The sequence below is a fragment of the Lemur catta genome, chromosome 1, assembly GCF_020740605.2.
Source record: "Lemur catta isolate mLemCat1 chromosome 1, mLemCat1.pri, whole genome shotgun sequence".
In the NCBI taxonomy this organism is placed as follows: Eukaryota; Metazoa; Chordata; class Mammalia; order Primates; family Lemuridae; genus Lemur; species Lemur catta.
In genome coordinates this window covers 210,881,536-210,899,540 of record NC_059128.1, presented here as the reverse complement: position 1 = coordinate 210,899,540, position 18,005 = coordinate 210,881,536, and the positions used below count along the sequence as shown (strand labels likewise).

The 18,005-nt window shown below is 46.1% G+C and overlaps 1 protein-coding gene across 1 annotated transcript in view; it reads left to right on the top strand.

Moving 5' to 3' along the window:
• The window catches only part of DGKG (diacylglycerol kinase gamma), a 147,584-nt gene that overhangs the window by 29,039 nt on the left and 100,540 nt on the right, over positions 1-18,005 (top strand). The window contains exons 6-12 of the mRNA XM_045539865.1: positions 2,530-2,579; positions 5,877-5,951; positions 6,631-6,753; positions 10,748-10,865; positions 12,265-12,353; positions 15,282-15,398; positions 16,386-16,478. Of these exons, the coding sequence (XP_045395821.1) occupies positions 2,530-2,579; positions 5,877-5,951; positions 6,631-6,753; positions 10,748-10,865; positions 12,265-12,353; positions 15,282-15,398; positions 16,386-16,478 (665 nt within the window). The remainder of the gene's footprint in view (positions 1-2,529; positions 2,580-5,876; positions 5,952-6,630; positions 6,754-10,747; positions 10,866-12,264; positions 12,354-15,281; positions 15,399-16,385; positions 16,479-18,005) is intronic.

Genomic DNA, 18,005 nt, shown 5'->3' with positions numbered 1-18,005 from the left:
AGGCAAGTCTGCCAAAGGTTAACTCTCGCCAAAAACAAAATGAAACAGTTTGCTCATTAGCTGAGCTTAAAATCTCCCCCTTAGGTTTGAGGTGTTAACAATTGCAAGTCTTAAGTGCTAATTTGGTAGCAAATGTAGCAGATTTCTGTTTTCTTCTGGCTAAAGTTAAAAGTGAAATGTCAAATTATTTTCAACATTTAGCTGGATTTTGAGTTTTAGGCATTATATTTGTTAATAACTGCCAAAGAGAATGTGGCAGATTCTTTATATTAGTAACTGTCAGACTGAGTTTGTAATGACAATGAAAAGACACTTTAAACCTTTTGTTATAAAACATTTCAAGGATAGATAAAAGTAGAGGGTATAATGAACTTCCATGGCCCCATCATCCAGCTTCAACAATTATTGACTCATGGTCAATCTTGTGGCGTCTCTACCTCCCACCCATTCCCTCTGCCTCAAGGTATTTTGAAGGAAATTCCAGGCATCATATAATTTTATCTGTAAATATTTCAGTACATACCTCTAAAATCACAGACTCTTTTTCTTTAATATAACCACAACACCATTATCACAGCTAAAGAAAATTATTCCTTAATATTATCAAATATTCAGTCAATATCCACATTTTCCCAATTATCTTAGATATTTTTTGTTTGTTTGAATCGGGATCCTAGTGAAGTACATAGATTGCCATTGGTTATTATGTCTCTTTGCTCTCTTTTAATCTTTTGCTAATTCTTTCCCTATAATTTTTTGTTGCAGAAACTTGGTCATTAGTCCTATAGATTTTTCATTTTGGTTTGGTTTGTCTTTTACTAAGCCAAATCAATTTAAATCCTTCCCCTTAATTTTAATGATTGAAAACAAGCTAAGCTTTTCCTTTTCAAAACCCAGCAGTTTGTGTGTGTGTGTGTGTGTTGTTGTTGTTCTTTTAAAATAATAGCCTGAAATCCCACCTATTGCCAATGCAATAATAACAATGATAACTCTCATCATTAAAAACCTTATATTTGCTAAGCACTTTAAATGCATTGTCTCATTTTAACCTCACAATAACCCTAAAAGAATGACATGATTATTCTCATTTTATGCATTAGAAAACACAGGAAGGTTTAAACACTTGCCCAAGGTCACACTTGTAAAAACTAGAATTCTTACTCGGGCCTTTCTAGTTCTATTGTTCATACACAGTAGAACCCATTAGAGAGCTGCCTAGGCCTGGAGCCCTGGAAAGATGCGGGTAGGAAAGGCCGTCCTTCTTTATGTCCTTGGGCCATCTGTTTGGTGAGTCAGCCGCACATGCTGTGAGCCTCTAACACTCCGAGGGGTCACAGAGAATCAGAAGCCGATGGGCCCTACTTAGACTCCACCCACGGACACACCACTGAAAAAACACAAGGTGCAGAGATAGTAACACTTCTAGAAGGAAATGACGAGCTGGGGGCAACTCAGGAATAATGTGACAAGGTGGGCACATGCTGAGAGGCCTGATGGGGTGTGTCAGGGGAGGACCAGTTGGAGGAGGGTCCCCAGAGAAAGCAGACATGATGATGGGTTTTAAGGAACAGGAGGAAAATGAAAAAATGTTTCTCTCTGCTACTCACCCTGCTGACTTCTGGGACCACAGACAGATCTCTCAGCCTTTGGGTGGAAGGAAATACAGGTTTCTAGGTCCCATAAATGAACGTTTGCCCCTTCTCCAAATTTCTTTCCCAGATCTTCCTTATCCCACACCACCTCCCTGCAGGTAGAACATGACTGAAGCTGTTACTGAATAGTGTATTGACGCTTTAGGGGGAAAAAATAATAGCTTCTGTAGTAGTAACTACCTCATGGCATTATTAAAGGTTAATGATGATAAAGTGCATGGGACAGTGCCTTATACCTATTAAATGCTATATATAAGTGTTTATTAATAAAAGAAAATAAAAATAAATAGCATCTGTTGAGTGCTTTCTACATTCCAAGCACTGTGAATTTGGCATATCAATTACACATTAATCCTCATACTAACAGTAGGAGAAATAAACTATTACTATTATAATCTCCGTTTTACAGATAAGGAAACTGAGCCCAAAGGAGTTAAATAACTTGTTGGACACCCCAGACATGATAGGACAGGGCCAGGATTTAAATTCTGCCTAACTCTACACTCTCTCTGTGCACAATAGAAGCAAAGGCCCACCTGTGATTCTGGTACCTCTGCCCCACCACCAGCGGGGCATTTGCTCTGAGTTGTGTTCTAGTGATGCTGAGAGGTGTTCATGCTCTCCGGGGAATCACACTTGGGACCTGGCTCTCATCAACCACAGAATTACTGTTTAGACAGGTCTGGAAACCAGGTGGCTTGATTCTCCTCCCTGTCCCACCCTCTCTGTAAGGAAGTCCAACTCTGTGCTTGGAGGGAAGGTGAGCTGGCTGCACCCCAGTGACAGCCAGGACTGATCTAAAAACTCAGCAGCATCAAAACCCCAGCCATCCCTGCTTTCTGGAGGACACTTCAAGCCTTACCTCTGTTTCTTGCAGTCATGTTCCGTCTCTATGATTCAGATGAGAACGGTCTCCTGGACCAAGCGGTAAGCTCTCACTCTAACTATCCCTCCTAGGTCTGAGAAAGGCTGGGGGAGCGGGGAGCAGAGGGAGGAAAAATCCAAAAATTTTCAGTTCCATCTTTGTAAGAATAGCAACATCTTAAAACTGGCTGCAGAAATCAGAGTAGAACCCTCCACCTCCTATTTTTAAAGAGCCAGCCTTGCAGAGAGTGAGCACCAACTTACCTTTTCATTCCAGAAGCCCAGGATCATAAAGTCTCAAATGGGGAGGTGCTTTAGTATTTCCTCTGGTTTAACTTCCCCATCGAGGTGCACAAACTCCCCCGGGAGTTTTCCGCTGGAGTCCTGGGACCAAGAGGAGAGGTGTGGAGGAGGCAACAAGACCACGGGAGAAGGGCAAGGGAAGGGAGGTTGTCGGCTACTGCTGGTGTGCTCTGACATCGCCCGTGGCTTCTTCTCATACTCCAGGGCACGAGCCCAGGAGTCTGGTTCTATCTGCTCTGAGCACATGATCTTACCCCATTGCACCTGGGAAAACCTGAGACTCACCCCCACCCCTTCAGGAATAGTCAGGGATCATGGAGTGAGAGGCAGAATGGAAAAGGAAGAAGGCAAACACAGTCAGACAGGCCTGTGGTCATGACTGGCAATGTCAGAGACAGGGCTCATTAACGGGACAGGCCTGAGGTTGAGATTCATGGGGCTGAGTCAGACCAGAGGAGAGAGGAAAGGGAGCTAGTCTGCTAGACCAGCTGAATCATCCCAATTCCTTCTAAAGCCCAGGGTGCCTGTACAGGATCCCTCCAGCCACATTGCAATGCTGGGGGTTGGACCATTTGAGGGAACCACCAGAGAATCACAGAATCTCAAGCGTTTGGTCACCACGTATTTACTGATTGTCTACATTATGTCACGTGCTCTCTAAGCACTGGGGAGAACATCAGCGTAGCCAACTGACAAAATTCCATGCCTGAAGCTTTCACTCCAGCCCAAGCATAGAGACTAAACAGCATAGTAAAATATCTGTTAGGTAGAAATGGGTACTAAGAAGAAAAATAAAGGAGGAAAGGAAGTATTGGAAGGCGTCACGGCTTTAGCTAGGGGAGCCAAGGAAGGACCCCTGAGGAGGGGGCATCCGAATGGACTTGCAGGAGGTGAGGGAGTAAGTCATGGGGGCAGCCAGGGGAAGAGCCTTCCAGGAGAGGGAGCAGTGAGTGCACAGGTCATGAGGGGAGCCTGGGATGCTGGGGCTTACTAGGGCCCGATGTGACTGGAGCAGAATGAGCACATAGATGAGGTCAGAGTGAGGCAGTAATAGGAGATGAAATCAGAGATGAAATCAGGAGATGAGGAAGGGGGAGTGGGGAGTTTACAAAGCATGTTAAGCCTTATAGGTGATTAAAAGGGTTTATCTTTTACTCCGGAGAAATGGAGAACCATTGAAGGTCTTGAGCAAAGGAGTGGCATGACTGACTTGTGTTTTAACAGAATCACTCTAGCTGCTGGGTGGGTATAGACTGCAGGGATGCAAGCAGGGACCAGTTAGGAAGCTATTGAAATAATCAAGGCATGAAATGGTGGTAACCTTGCACGGGGTAAAATCGCTGCCAGTGGTAAGAAGTGGTTACAGATATAGTTTAAAGGTAGTATTGGTGGATTAAAGCAAATCTCAAAATAGTTATCTGATTCAACTTCCCATCCAGAATCCCTCGTAGATGGACTCCCAAGCTCTTTTTGAACACTCCCAGTAGTGGGGAGGTCACCCGCTACCTTGAGAGCCACTCCAGTGTTAGATCGGCTTCCTTCCTGCACACAAGGCACCTCTCCGTCTGCCAGGCAAGGGTTTCAACACAAAGCCTGCTTCTGCCCTCCTCTCCCCCTCCCCCGACCCAGCAGGGAATCCAAAATAAGCCAACCCTCAACTCCTCCCTTCCCTGCGTCCCTGGGCTTCCTTCTGCCCTCTTACCTGATAAGAACAAGTGGAATACTGATTCTACACAATAGGCCTTCAAGTATTTGGAGGCACTATCACATCTGTCCTAAAAACTCCAAGCTGAAATGTCCCAATTCCAGCACTGGTTCTCATAAGGCAGTCTTAAATATCCACTCTGGACAAGCTCTGGTTTGTCAATGTTGTTCTTAAAATATGGCACAGAACAGAACCCCCCCTCCCCGACCCCACCATGTGGCCTGACTAGGGTAGACCTTAGGAGCACTGTTCATCCTGAAATCTGCCCACTGCTTCTATTTACACAACCCGAGACTGAGTCTGATTCTTGGTTCCTGAATCACATTTTTTTCATTGAATCTTGGACTCAACTAGATTCACAAGCTCTTTTCCATTGGAATTGCTGCCAAGCCCTGTCCCCACCTTTCTGCCCACTCTCTTGCCCTCATCTACTGCCCTATCCTGTAGTTTTGCAATAGATTATTTTTTAATTTAAATGAAATGTAATTTTTTAAATCCCTGTTGGGTTTTAGCATGCTTGTTTTGACCTAGAATTCTACCTGGGGTGGGGCGTAACACTTTTGAATCTTTCTTCAGTCCACCAACATGTCCTCCCAAAGCAGTCTTACCACGAACATCTCAGATGGTGCCCAAGTGATGTTCACTTTGACACCAAACACCTCCTCAGTCCCATGTGTTTCAGTGTGGCTCTTAGCACACTGACTCATTAGCATCCAGCAATGCTGAGGTTTTAAATGCAGCCTGGCCTTGGTACTAAAAAGCAAACACATCCCCATGAATTTCCTGTTCACAGCATCCTGGGCTCAGGACTAGAGACCATGATGCAAAGGAAACAGAGGAGATGCCAGAAGAAATCTAAGTCATAGTGTGTGAACTTGGACCAATACAGTAACCCTCCATCCAAGGGAAACTGACCCCTAAGGGGATACACGGATCCCAAGTTGCTAAAGCCATGGAGATGAGGGGTGATAGGAAGGGGGAGAAGAGACTGCCTTGGTCTGTAAGGGTTTGTGGGAGCTACCATCACAAAGAAGGATAAAAGTGCTTTCTATGCTTTCCAGAAGAGGGGAAGGAAGGGGTCCCGCTGGGTCCAGGAGGTCAGTGTTCAGCAAGCTGTGTGCATACCTCTGACTTACCCACGCTCTGTGCTTCTTGTGGGCTTCTATTGTCCCCTGAGCTTTGTGGTCAGGACAGAAACAGTGAGCTCCCCTTGAAATGCCATTGTATTGCACTAGCTTCTTTTCATGCTCCACCCTGCCCGTCCTCCCACTGAGTTGGATTTTGAGTTTTGCTCTTGATAGCACATCTTTGGTGGTCTCCCCTTGATGTTTTCTCCCCTTGATATTTTCTAGGAGATGGATCGCATTGTCAACCAAATGCTGCATATTGCTCAGTACCTGGAGTGGGATCCCACAGAACTGAGGCCTGTGAGTGTCCGCAGGGGGGTGACTTCAGAGTGAGCTTCTCAGCTGAGAGTGGACCCCACTCGGGACTTGATGCAAATGCGTGCTGTGCAGGTGTCCCCAGACTCATCTCCGCACAGGCAGCTTCTCTGGAGTTCTGCACCTCACCTCCCTCTTCTCTGCTAGGGAAAATGTAGGCAGCGGGAAAAAGTGTAGACACAACTGAAATAATAATTCCCCTAACCTTTTCGCCAGAGCTAAAATTTTATAACAGGAATTCGTATGTCAAAGAATTTAGATCTAGAAAGGATTTCTGAGATTTTTCCCAACCATCAGATAATATTAACAATAATAATAATTACGTTTGGGGGCTCCTATATGTCAGATATCATATTAGACAATTTATATTCATTTTATCTAATCCTTGCTACAGTGCTACAAATATAACAATATTATACCCATTTTCACAGATGAGCAAACCAGGACCCAGAGTGTTAGGGTGACCAGACGAAGGCCCAGGGCAGAGCCAGACCTAGGTGCCTGGCCTCCTCATTCACATCTGCTCTCTCCCTGCTTCTAGTAAGAGGGGAAAGTTGTAAAACACAAACCAGATAACGCAAGACAGAGGAGAAAGCAGAGGGTGGACGGGAGGTAGAAGAGCTGACTGTGGAAATGAACAATTGTTGCTCTCTGGATCCCACAGATATTGAAAGAGATGTTGCATGGGATGGACTACGACCGGGACGGTTTTGTGTCTCTACAGGAATGGGTCCATGGAGGGATGACCACCATCCCATTGCTGGTCCTCCTGGGGATGGATGACTCTGTAAGTCAACAAGGTTGAGTTCAAAGAGTCTTGCCATTTGGGGACATCAGCTCCACGTTATCTATGTATCTCCCTGGATTCTGCCCCAGACTCCCAAGGGACGTTCCAGGCATTCCAGGCCAGCTCAAAAGTCCTCTCTGTTCTCACCCCTTTTACCTATTGGCGTCCTAAATGTACTCATTCAGTCAACAGACATTTACTAAATACCATTAAATAAAAAATACTATTCTGCATGCTGTGAGAGAACACAGAAACACAGACACAGTATTTGCCTGCAAGAAACTTATACTCAACCAGGCAAAGGGCAAAAACCAAAAAAACTTCAAAGAATAATTCCATCTTTTCAACAAATTAGGTTTAAAAATGCTAGGAGAATTGGTGAAGGAAGGGAAGAAAGAAGGGAAAGAAGTAATGAGGGAGGGAGAGAGAAAAAAACAGTGATCTGTTGGGGGGGGCTTTCATGAATGATAACTTATTTAATAATCAAAACAACTAGATAAAGTAAGTGTTTTTATCCTAGCTTATACAGATGGAAAACTGAAGTTCTGAGCCTAAGGAGTGAAAGAAGTTTGCAGGATTTGTTCTTGACTCCAAAGATGCTTCACTTTCTAACATCCCACACATGAGAGCTAGCCCCCTGGGAAGAAACCCTGGAGCGTGTTTGACTTGTCACTGAAGAGTGCTTGAGATTTTGATATCCCATTGTTGAGAGTAAAGATCAGGTGGGAGGACCTAGAAGAATGTTTGATCTGGCTCTCAAGGATGGATATGACTTGACTATCAGAATGTGATAGTAGAGGAAGTTTGTGGCTAGGAGAACAGCCTGATCAAAAACGCAAAAGTTCAGGGTGTGTTATAGAAATCTCCCAGTTCGATCAGAGTAGGGCGTAATATGAAATCAATGTAAAGGCTTAATATGAAAACAATGGTTATATGTGCCTGCATCTGAGCCACTCAGTTACTGCATTTTCTGCTTATTTACATGTGAACTAGCTTCTGTACATAAAGTAAGGAAGATTGGACTAGCAGAAGTACAAATAGTGACATTAAGCATTTACCAGGACAGTTGCCTGGGTTGTGTGACAACACCTCTTTGAGATTGCAGAAGTGTCGTGGAGAGGAATAGAGCAAGAAGTGCACCTGGGTGGGCCTCTCACTGGCTGTCATTGCCTGTAATATCTGCATCTGACAGTTCTGCGATTCGGGACTAAAGCTGAGCCTTCATTTCCAAAGCCCAAGAACTAAGAATTCTGTGATCATTTCATAGCATGCCCAGTTCTTCCCAAGTGCTACGTAGAAACCAGGGAACCAGGATCTACACAACTCCCGTCTTACTCCTTAGAAGCCTGGAATGTCAGAGCTGGAAAAGACCTTGTGTCTGACCCTTTCCCCTTCATTTCACAGACTGAGGCCCAGAGAGGTAAAGGGACTTGCCCAAGGACACACACCAAATTAGTACCAGAGGCCACCCACATATTCAGTAACATCACACCCCTCATTCCACAATCCCCCGCTAAGGAGCTGTGTGTCTATTTCTTCAATATTCTCTCCAGCATCTCCCCCAAATGCCAAATCAGCCTTATAGAAAACTATAATTTACGTCAGGAAAGTGGCAAATGAAAAACAAATGCAAATTTAGTTTTTATTAACTGAAAGTTTTAAGCATTTGTCTTTAAATATGTACTAAATAAGTTGTTAACGTTTACCCTTTGGGGTTTTGGAAAAAGCCCCCATCAGTGTCTTAAAAGTCCTCTTGCTTGTTTGGCTTTTTCAAAATCCACATACAACCACTGCAAGAGTCTGGGGATCTCTGAGTGGGATATATGCAAAGCAGTCCTTCTCCTGGTGAAATTGTAGCAGCAGTTTAAATCCTGGCGTGCGTAAGGAAGGTATTGCCCAGGTTCTGCAGCCTCCACCATGCCGAAAGCAAAGAGCCACATGATGGTGCTATAACCCAAGCAGAAATGTTGCCTCACCCTGAGTCATGGTCCATTTGCTTATCGTGAATCTATAAAAATAGTAGCTGAGAAAGGAGGGGTTTGCTAATTGACTCAGCTAATATTTTCAGATAAAAGGACAGTCCTTTGGGCTACATAAAGAAGGCCAAACATAAAGAAATCTTAAGAGGGCTGTAATTTCCCATCTGTCCATATAGGAAGAGTCTGGTTTGTGGATGGAAGGAGCATGAGCTCTGGGACCAGCATGTGCCCCCAGTTTAACTGGCTCAGTCACTCATCATCTGCGAGGTCTTGGGCTAATTATATAACTTCTCTGAATCTCTGTTTCTCATTCTAGAATAGGAATACATCCACCTCCTTGCATGTAAATACTCTTTGGTTATTTTTGTGCCCCACAGTGTTTGGTACAGAGTAGGAACTTAATAAATTTTAATTTACAAGGTATTAGACACTGGATTAGGAGCTTTCCTTACATTATTTCATTTCATTCTTACAAAAATCCCTTGAGGTAGATGTTTGTCAAATGAATGAATCAGTCTTTTGAGGAATCATCGTCAATTTGTGAAGCTATTTACTAAACCCTCACATAAAAGGGTTTAGTTCTATAAAACTCACATCTTAGAAGAAGCAGGGTTTTGAGGCAGTGAGAAGAAAAGAGCTTAACCTGGCCTAGAGGAGGAGACCAGCCTTGGGAAAAGAATGTGGGCACTTCTGGAGATCACAGCAGAAGTCTGGGCAGGGGACCAGGTCCGGCTGTGGGGATCAGCCCAAATGCAGAGGTGCCTCACACGTAAGAATTGGCTTTGAGTCGGTCACATTGGACGCTATGTCCCTGACCATCTAGCTTCATCACTTTATTATGGTAGCTTGCACTACTCGTAAAGCCAGCCCGAGAATGTTGCTCTGGTGATGGAGCCTGTGGTCCAGGAAAGCAAAAGCGGGAGGGACTTCCTGAGGCCACAGCCTCCAGCCAGGCTGTGCTCCCCCGTGCCGTGGGGAGGTGGGAGACGTGGTGTTCCAGGGAAGGTGTGTGATTGTGTGAGGCTTGGCTTACCTAGAGGGCGAGGAGGATTTCATTTCAGGGCCAAGTCAGGAGGAAATGGTTTGACCCTCTCTCTGTCTCTCTTTTTATTATTTTATCTGTGCACAGAAAGTTGGTAAGAATACATTGTTTTTACAAAACAAATTGTTCTTGATTATAACACTAGTACATATTCATTGTAGAAAAATTGGAACCTAGAGAAGAAAGTAGAAATTAGAGACTAAAATAAATCCATATGGCTGCTGCCAGCCATGGCTAACCTCTGTTAATAGTTAGCGAAATTCTTCCCAACAAAGATCTTATTATATGAAACTGGGATCAGAACATATTGTCAAATTTGCATTATGCTTTTTTCACTTAGCATTATATCATGAGCACGTTCCCAAGCCATTACTCACATAAATCTTTTTGATTGCCACGTAACATTGAGTCATATGGATGTACCACAATGAACCTTTTGGTAATTTTGAGACCTGTAGAATATTTCCAGTTTTTCTTTATTTTAAATAATGCTGGGTTAAGCATCTAACAGAAACAAAAATGCTCCATCTGTCTGTTAAAAATTATTGCTTTAGGAGTTCAAGAAGGGAAATTGGTAAGTCAAAGGTTGTAAACATTTAAAGGATCTTTAGATCGAAAGATGCTAGAGACAGGGAGAAAGAGTGAGAGAGAGAGATGACAGATAGACAGACAGATAGAACTGTTGTTGCCATTTATGCATCCACTACCCATGTAGGAGAGGGCTTGTTTTATCCTGCACATACATATTCCCACGGAGTATTCCTCATTTTTAATATTTGCTAATTTTAGAAAACACACACAAGGAACTTTGTTTTGATATGTATTTAAAACAATAAAAAATAAGAGTTACTTGTCTTCCAAATATGAGAAGAGGGTCTTATTTAGAAAAAGAAAGAACATGTGAGAGGCAGCCGTGGCCTTCCTCTCATGAGGGGCTGCCAGCTCGCGGTCTCACCTCCCACTACTCCTGCAGGGCTCCAAGGGGGACGGGAGGCACGCCTGGACCATGAAGCATTTCAAGAAACCAACCTACTGCAGCTTCTGCCACATCATGCTGATGGGTGTCCGGAAGCAAGGCCTGTGCTGCATTTGTGAGTAGCCTTCCTCCCACCCCCTCTCCCCAGGCATGATCTTGCTCTTCACGTGGTTAGTTGATCCAGTCCAGGGAAGATCTAGGTATTTCTGCTTCCTAGCCTGAGGCACCACCCATGTTGTTCCAGCAGCAGGGAATAAAGGCCTGTATGTCGTGTTTTTACTTTACCCAAGTCAAATGGAGTCTTGTCATGGGCCACTGACCCCCTAGAAAAAAACCATTAAAGTCACACATCATTAAAAAAGCATCTCACACTAATTTTAGTGGGGGTTTTGAGTCAACCTGTACTCCAAGTGTGTTCAGAGGAACCTGGGGTTTTTTTAAATTAATAAACAACATGTTTTATATTCTATAAATGCTATGAGAATTAAAACTGTACATTTGTTTTACTTTATAATCCATTTAGTAAAGTCAGAGGGGAAAGAAGAAAAAAAAAGACAAGTGATAAGAGAAAAAAGAGAGAGGGAGACAGGCAAGGAGAACAGGAGAGAGATGGAGAGGAAGGAGGGAGAAGGGGTGACGTAGGAAGGGAGGGACAAGGGGATCAGGAGGAGGCTTCGCAGGGGCCAGCGTGCGTGGGCACGCAGAGTCTGCCAACCACCCGTGACGGGTCGGGAGTTTCATGTGACATGCACATGTGAAAGACAGAGAGCCACCTCGGCCACAAAAGCCACGGTGGCAGAGCCGGGCCTACTGCCCACCGAGAGCAAGCACCAGCAGGGGAAAGAAGGGCTCCACCACCAGTCTTTCCGGCACCTGTTCAAACCCAGCCTTCACTCAGGTTTCACGGACACAGTCTCATTCCTGTTAAGTTGTAGGCCTGTGGGCCTCTGCTGTTTGCATAATAGTAGGGACAGCAACAACCACTGTAATTTGTGGAATAGCTACTCTGACCCACACCCGTGGTGGTTTACATAAATTATCTCATTTAATGCTGCAAAATTCCTGCAGAGAGAAAGGGAAACCATTTTATTCCCATTTTACAGAAAACCTTGAATTTCAGAGAGGTGAAGCAAGTTAGATCGTGTGGATCATCACAAATGGCAGAACCAGAGGTCAGGCCTGGGCCTGCCTAACCCCAAGGCCCCCTGGCCTTCCCATCCATTCACCAGTGTCCCCTGTGACCGGGCCTTTCTGGGGATGTGTTCCCGCTACGTTCACTCCCACAGAGGAAGGCAGTTTGGTGGGGGAGAGCTGCAGAAGCATGACTGGAGGTGCCCAGGGACGCTCTCCTCAAGGAACAACCAGGGACTGTCCCAATTTCTGTTAGGCGATCTAGCTCCATGTATCCCCTGCCTCTCACTGGCCATCCAGAGGGAGGTACAGGCCTTGGCTGGGGTGCAGGGTGGCTGGGCCTTTCCTACGTAGTCACAAGCACCTTCCTTATTTTTTTTCAGACTGTAAATACACTGTTCACGAACGCTGTGTATCCAAAAACATTCCAGGATGCGTCAAAACGTACTCAAAAACCAAAAGGAGCGGCGAGGTTGGTGACAACTATTGACCTGTTCTACTGCATGCTACCTCGGGCAACATGTCCATCACCACAGATTCCTGGGCAGGAAGGGGCTTTGAGAGCTTTATCCAGTCCCTTCTCTGCCTGGAGGACCACCCTTAAACCATCCTGTTCATTCATCAATCCATTCAGCATCCGCCTGGTGCCCACCGTGTGCCAGGCACCGTGCTGGGGGACACACAGGTTATAAGAGATGGCTCCCAGCCTGCTCGGGAACTTCGCTGTGTAGGGGGAGAGACAGGCATGTAAGCAAAGTGCAAAGTAGAGAGACATATGCTATAATAATGGGGCCATGTGGAATGTACAGTGAGGCATAAAGGAGAAGCCAGGGAAGGTTTCTCAAAGGAGGTGGCATTTGAGTTGCATCCTGAACACAAATCAGGAGGCCTTCACGAGACATGGAGGGCAGGACACTTCAGGTAGAAGAAGGCCTGTATGTAAAGGCCTGGAGACGTGGCTTATTCTGGGATCTGCACTGAGTTTGGTGTGGCTGGGACAGGGGATGCTTAAAAGGAAGTGGCAGGAGATGTACTCAGAACTTTGTGAGATCCAGCCCAGAGAAAGTTTTGTCCAGCCAGAGCATTTAGAAAGGGGTTTCCTATGGCACCAAGGGGCCACTGAAGACCTTCAGGTACATGAAGCTATAATTGAGTTTGCAAATCCAGTTAATCACTCTGAGTGTGACGTAGGAAGGAAATCAGAGGGGGGAAATTCTTCCAGTAGTTGAGGCAAAATGGTAGTGCTGCACCGAGAGCCCGACGGGGGTGGGAGCACACTCACCCGCTGCAGCATGGTCTGTCCTGAGTGTCCCCCAGGCCGTGCCAGTTATTGGCTCAGGTAGAAAAAATGAAGGGAGAGTTTGAGACGTGATTCGGAGGTACCACCACCAAATCACTTGGTGATGGGGAAGCAGAGGATGAGAGAGGGGAAGAGGCAGACAATCTCTGTCAGGTTTCTAACTTGGCCATTGGGTGGCGCCATTCACCCAGTCTGGAAATATAAAATTAGCAGAGGAAGGGCACTTTGCCTTCCTGCAGAGGGAGGATTCCATTGAGGAATCTCGGTGAGTGGTACCCAGCTCTCCCACAGGACTCCTGAGAGAGAAAGGTCCTCCTCAGATGCATCTGCATGCCCCATGGACTCAGCATGGCCTCTCATCTGCTCCTGCACCACCCCATACACACCCCTCCATGTCCATGCCTTTCACCAGGACACACGGTGTGCCGTCTGGGCTCAGGCCCTAAGCCTGCACTCTGGCCACCTGCCACACAGAGAACATAGCAAGGCCACTGAGGGGCCGGCATGGTGCATTCACAACCTTCTGAGCCTGCAGGAGCAAACCAAGCCCTTCACCATCTCTTCAGATCCCAGAGAGAACAGGGAAGGCAGCGTGGTGTGGGGGAGACAGCCTGGACTTGGAGGAGAAGACCTGGCTGTGAGTCCCTACTTGGCCACCACCAGCCCTGGAACCTAGAGCCAGTCACTTAACCTCTCCAAACCCTCATGTTTTCATCTGCAAAGTGGAAATGATAATAATCTCAGAGCAAATTCAATGTGACCATGTAGATGGCAAATTGATTAACAAACTGAGTTCTTTAAACCCTCAGGAGTACAAGGCAGAGGTGAGAAGCTACAAACCAAATGTGACACATCTCCTGTAGCAATAATTTTACCAAACACATCCTGAGGGGAGGTGTTAAGCAGCTTAATTGCTAAGTAATTTAAAATATTTATTCTTATTTAATACAAACATGAATAGTATCATGCAAATATTTCATGTATTTTTAAAATTGTGCTTGCAGTTGGGCACTTCAGGCTGTGCCCCCACAATCCCCCAGAGTCCATATTCACTTCCTTCTGCCATTCAGAGTACCTTGGTGAGTATTTTTGAGAAGTTCTGTAGAATTCTAGAGGGAGAGAATCGAGAGCTGAGGCTCCCAGATAGTGGTGTCAGGAGTTGGTTGCTATCATTTCAGCTGCGTTGACACACAGACAAAGACGTTCCCAGCTTGCAAGTTCTTAGTCTGCCTCGGTGGTATTTCCTGGCCAGGGAGCAGATGCAGCCAGCTCTCCAGGACTCAGGTGTGAAATGCACCAGGGGAACCTCACTAATTCCTTTAGACATTTTTTCAAACTTCCTTCTAAAGTGCTTCTCAATCTTAGCTGCACATTATAATCACCCAGAGTGCTTTAATACATGCTAATGAAGAGTCCCACCCCCAGAGCCTCAATTTATTTGTTCTGGAGTGTGGGCTGGGCATTAGGACTTCCAGAATCTTCCCAGATGGTTCTAACGGGCAGTGAAGGCTGAGCAGGGGGAAGAGAATGACCCAACAGTGGAACCTCCAAAGGGCCAGCACTATGCCAGGCAGACCCTTCCAAGTGTACTATCTCATTGCATTCTCCCAGCAACCCCCAAGGTGGGACTTACTGTGCCAGTTTCTACAGACGAGGGACCTGGGACTCAGAGAGGACCAGGAACTGGCCAAAGGTCACCCCGCTGCAAGTGACTCCAGCCAGTTTTACCTGCAGCCCACTCAAGCCCTCCAGAGCTCCCCTGCACCACGCTGCCTTCCAGAAGAGGGCGCACGCAAGCACATCACTCTGCAAGGAGTTCTGCAAGACAGACAGATGGACTGCCAGACAAGATGCTGCTCAGAGGCTTGCCTGCAAGGATGAACGAGGGGTTCAAAATGCAGGCAAAGAGGGTTTTTATCTACCATGATTAGCATGGTGGTGGTTAGGCAGGGAGAGACCACAGCAAAGCAATTCAGCATCCAATAAGCACCCCCTAACAGGAAACAGCTCCTCTGGCTCCCCCTCCCCTCCTCCTCCAGCCCAGGGCCCAGGGGCGTGGTTCTGCCGCCTTCCCTGGTACCCTTCCCTTCCCTCCTGCAGGTGATGCAGCACGCATGGGTGGAAGGGAACTCCTCTGTCAAGTGTGACCGATGCCACAAAAGTATCAAGTGCTACCAGAGTGTCACTGCACGGCATTGCGTGTGGTGCCGGATGACGGTGGGTTGGCGCCCAAGGCGGCCCTGCTTCTTTTCAGTGTGGTTCTTTGCGTGGTCAAGCTGCAGCCCAGGAACAGTGAACATCCCACCGGAGGGCACGAGCAGAGCCAGGGGAGCGAGACTAGGAGGGCCCCAGAGCCCCCATTAAATGCCCCAACAGTGCTTCAGCGAATCACCAAGCTACCCAGAGAGAGGGCACCCCCAGAACCAGGGGGGTGAGGGCTGCTTAAGAAGAAGCTGACCAGTCCACTCTATGTGGCCTGGCAGCTGGGAACAGCAGGCCAGACCGTGAACTTCCATCACCTGGGTGCCATCTGGGGCTGGGGGCACTGACAGAGTGGGAGAGGAATTAGACACCAGAAGCATCAGAGGAGCAAGCGCCTGAAGGCACATTCCTGAAGGCAGCGCCACTGCCTGGGTCAGAGGCCTGGACCCGCTGCCGGAGCTGCAGCACGTACTGGAGTCCACAGCCCCTCTGGACACCAGGAGCACTGCCAGCAGCCGGTGAGCTGCCTGCCCTGCCCACCAAAGAAAACTCGTGCCATCTCTTGTCCCCCTCACCAGGTATCAGCTGCAAAAAGGAAGTTTCTCCACATCAGCCTGCAGAACTCTCAAAACGCAGAGTTTGAGTCATGGGGTTTACTTTAGCCTCCCATGAGTTTGTTCATGGAGATCTCCTTCCTGCCAGAGTCCCAGAGCCCGGGCAGCTGGTATCCGAGGGGGGCTCTCGCATCAACATGAGGGTGCCATGCTGAAGGGCCCAGGCCTGCTCATGACTGTTTTGCTGTCGTAGCCATGGGCAGCTCTTGGCACTACTGCCCCCCCCCCCCACACACACACACACTCGGCGATCCTGCCAAAGCCTGTAGTGCATCAGGATTCGGGGGGCACTAGACAGTTTGCCTGCCCAGCAAAGCTCTAAACCCTCATAGTTGGTGTTTCTTTGATCACTTTCACTCACTCTCACCATCATTTTTTTTTCCTCCAGTTTCACCGCAAATGTGAATTATCAACATTGTGTGATGGAGGGGAACTCCGAGACCATATTTTACTGCCCACCTCAATATGCCCCATCACCCGGGTAAGTGCTTCTGCCCTGGCCAGGGCTCTGGCTTCTCCGGGTTCACATTTCAGATGTAGGCAGATTCAGACATTCACATCTCTCAGAGGGCTTCCCTGACAGCTCTTAGGGTTTGTGTTTTCAGTACCTCAGTGCTGCACCGGTTAGATTGCAAGAAAAAACTTCTCAGACTAAACTGGTGCCAACTACTGGCCACCACTCTGAAATGGCCCATCAAGGAAAGCACATTTGTCCTGAGCCCTGTGCAGGCAGAGTGCAGCTAAAGAAACCTCAGTCACCATCTGCACGCGGCTGGGCTCCCAGCCTCCCTTAACCCTGTCAGCCTCTCTCCTGTGTCCAAACATGGATCTCCCTCTGCCTCGAGAGTTTCCACCTGGCTGTCTCAGCCCTATTTGGAAATCAAAGCAGAAAAATTAAACTCTTTTCATCCCCACCTGAAACATATCCACCTGTATTGAAGACTTCCCTTTTAAACGAGCACCACTTGTTAACTTTGCCCTCTTCCCTTCTTAAAAATGTTGCAAAGTCCCACTGATTCCTCACATCTCACCCTTGATTAACCAGCAACTTCTTTCTCATTAAAAACCTAAGAAAAACCACCACTTTGGAAAACCATTTGGCATTATCTACTAAATTGGAAATATACAAACTCTATAACCCATTAATTCTCCTCCTGTGTATCTACGAGAAATACGAGCATTTATTCCACCAAAAGACACATACAAGAATGTTTATATTCCTACTTTATTCCTAACAGTCAAAAACTGAAAACAAGCTAAATAACCATTAACAGTAGACTAGATAAATAAATTGAGGCATATAGGCATATGGTATTCATATACTAGAAAACTACATTGCAAGGGAAAAGAACAAACTATGCATAGATGTAAAAACATGGAGAATTGCAAAAACATAATGGTGAACAAAAGAAGCAAGACTCAAAAGAAGATATGCTCTATGATTCTATTTATATGAAATTCAAAAGCCAGGCAAAACCAGTATGGTATCAGGAGTCATAACAGGGTTATGCTTGAAGAGGTAGTAGTTACAAAGGCATATACATACACGAAATTCAGCAAGCTGTGCGATTTATATTTGAGATTTTACTATATGTGAGATAACCCTCAATAAAATAAATAACAAACATTGAAAAAAAAACAGGACAAACAAAACCAAGAAACATGACTTACTATCACATCATTAGATAGTGCTGAGCAGAGAAACCAAGCCTAAGAACTTGCTTCTCAGAGCTCAACCTTCTAAATCAACAAACTAAAATTCTAGCAATTTTGTCGCCCCTCCTCTCATGTCCCTTGCCAGTATCTCAAAGTTAAAGTCAGAGCAAGTGATGGCAGAGGTTTGGAGAGTCCTAGAAAAATTCATAGGGGTGCATGCTTGTTTTTAGGTCCAAAGCCCCACTTTGGAAAAAAAAACTCTCCACACTGTACTGACTTTCTGATCTCCTTCTTTCTATCAGCCATTTATTTTTGATCTGCTCTCTTTCTTTATTTGAGGCTTCTCCCCCTT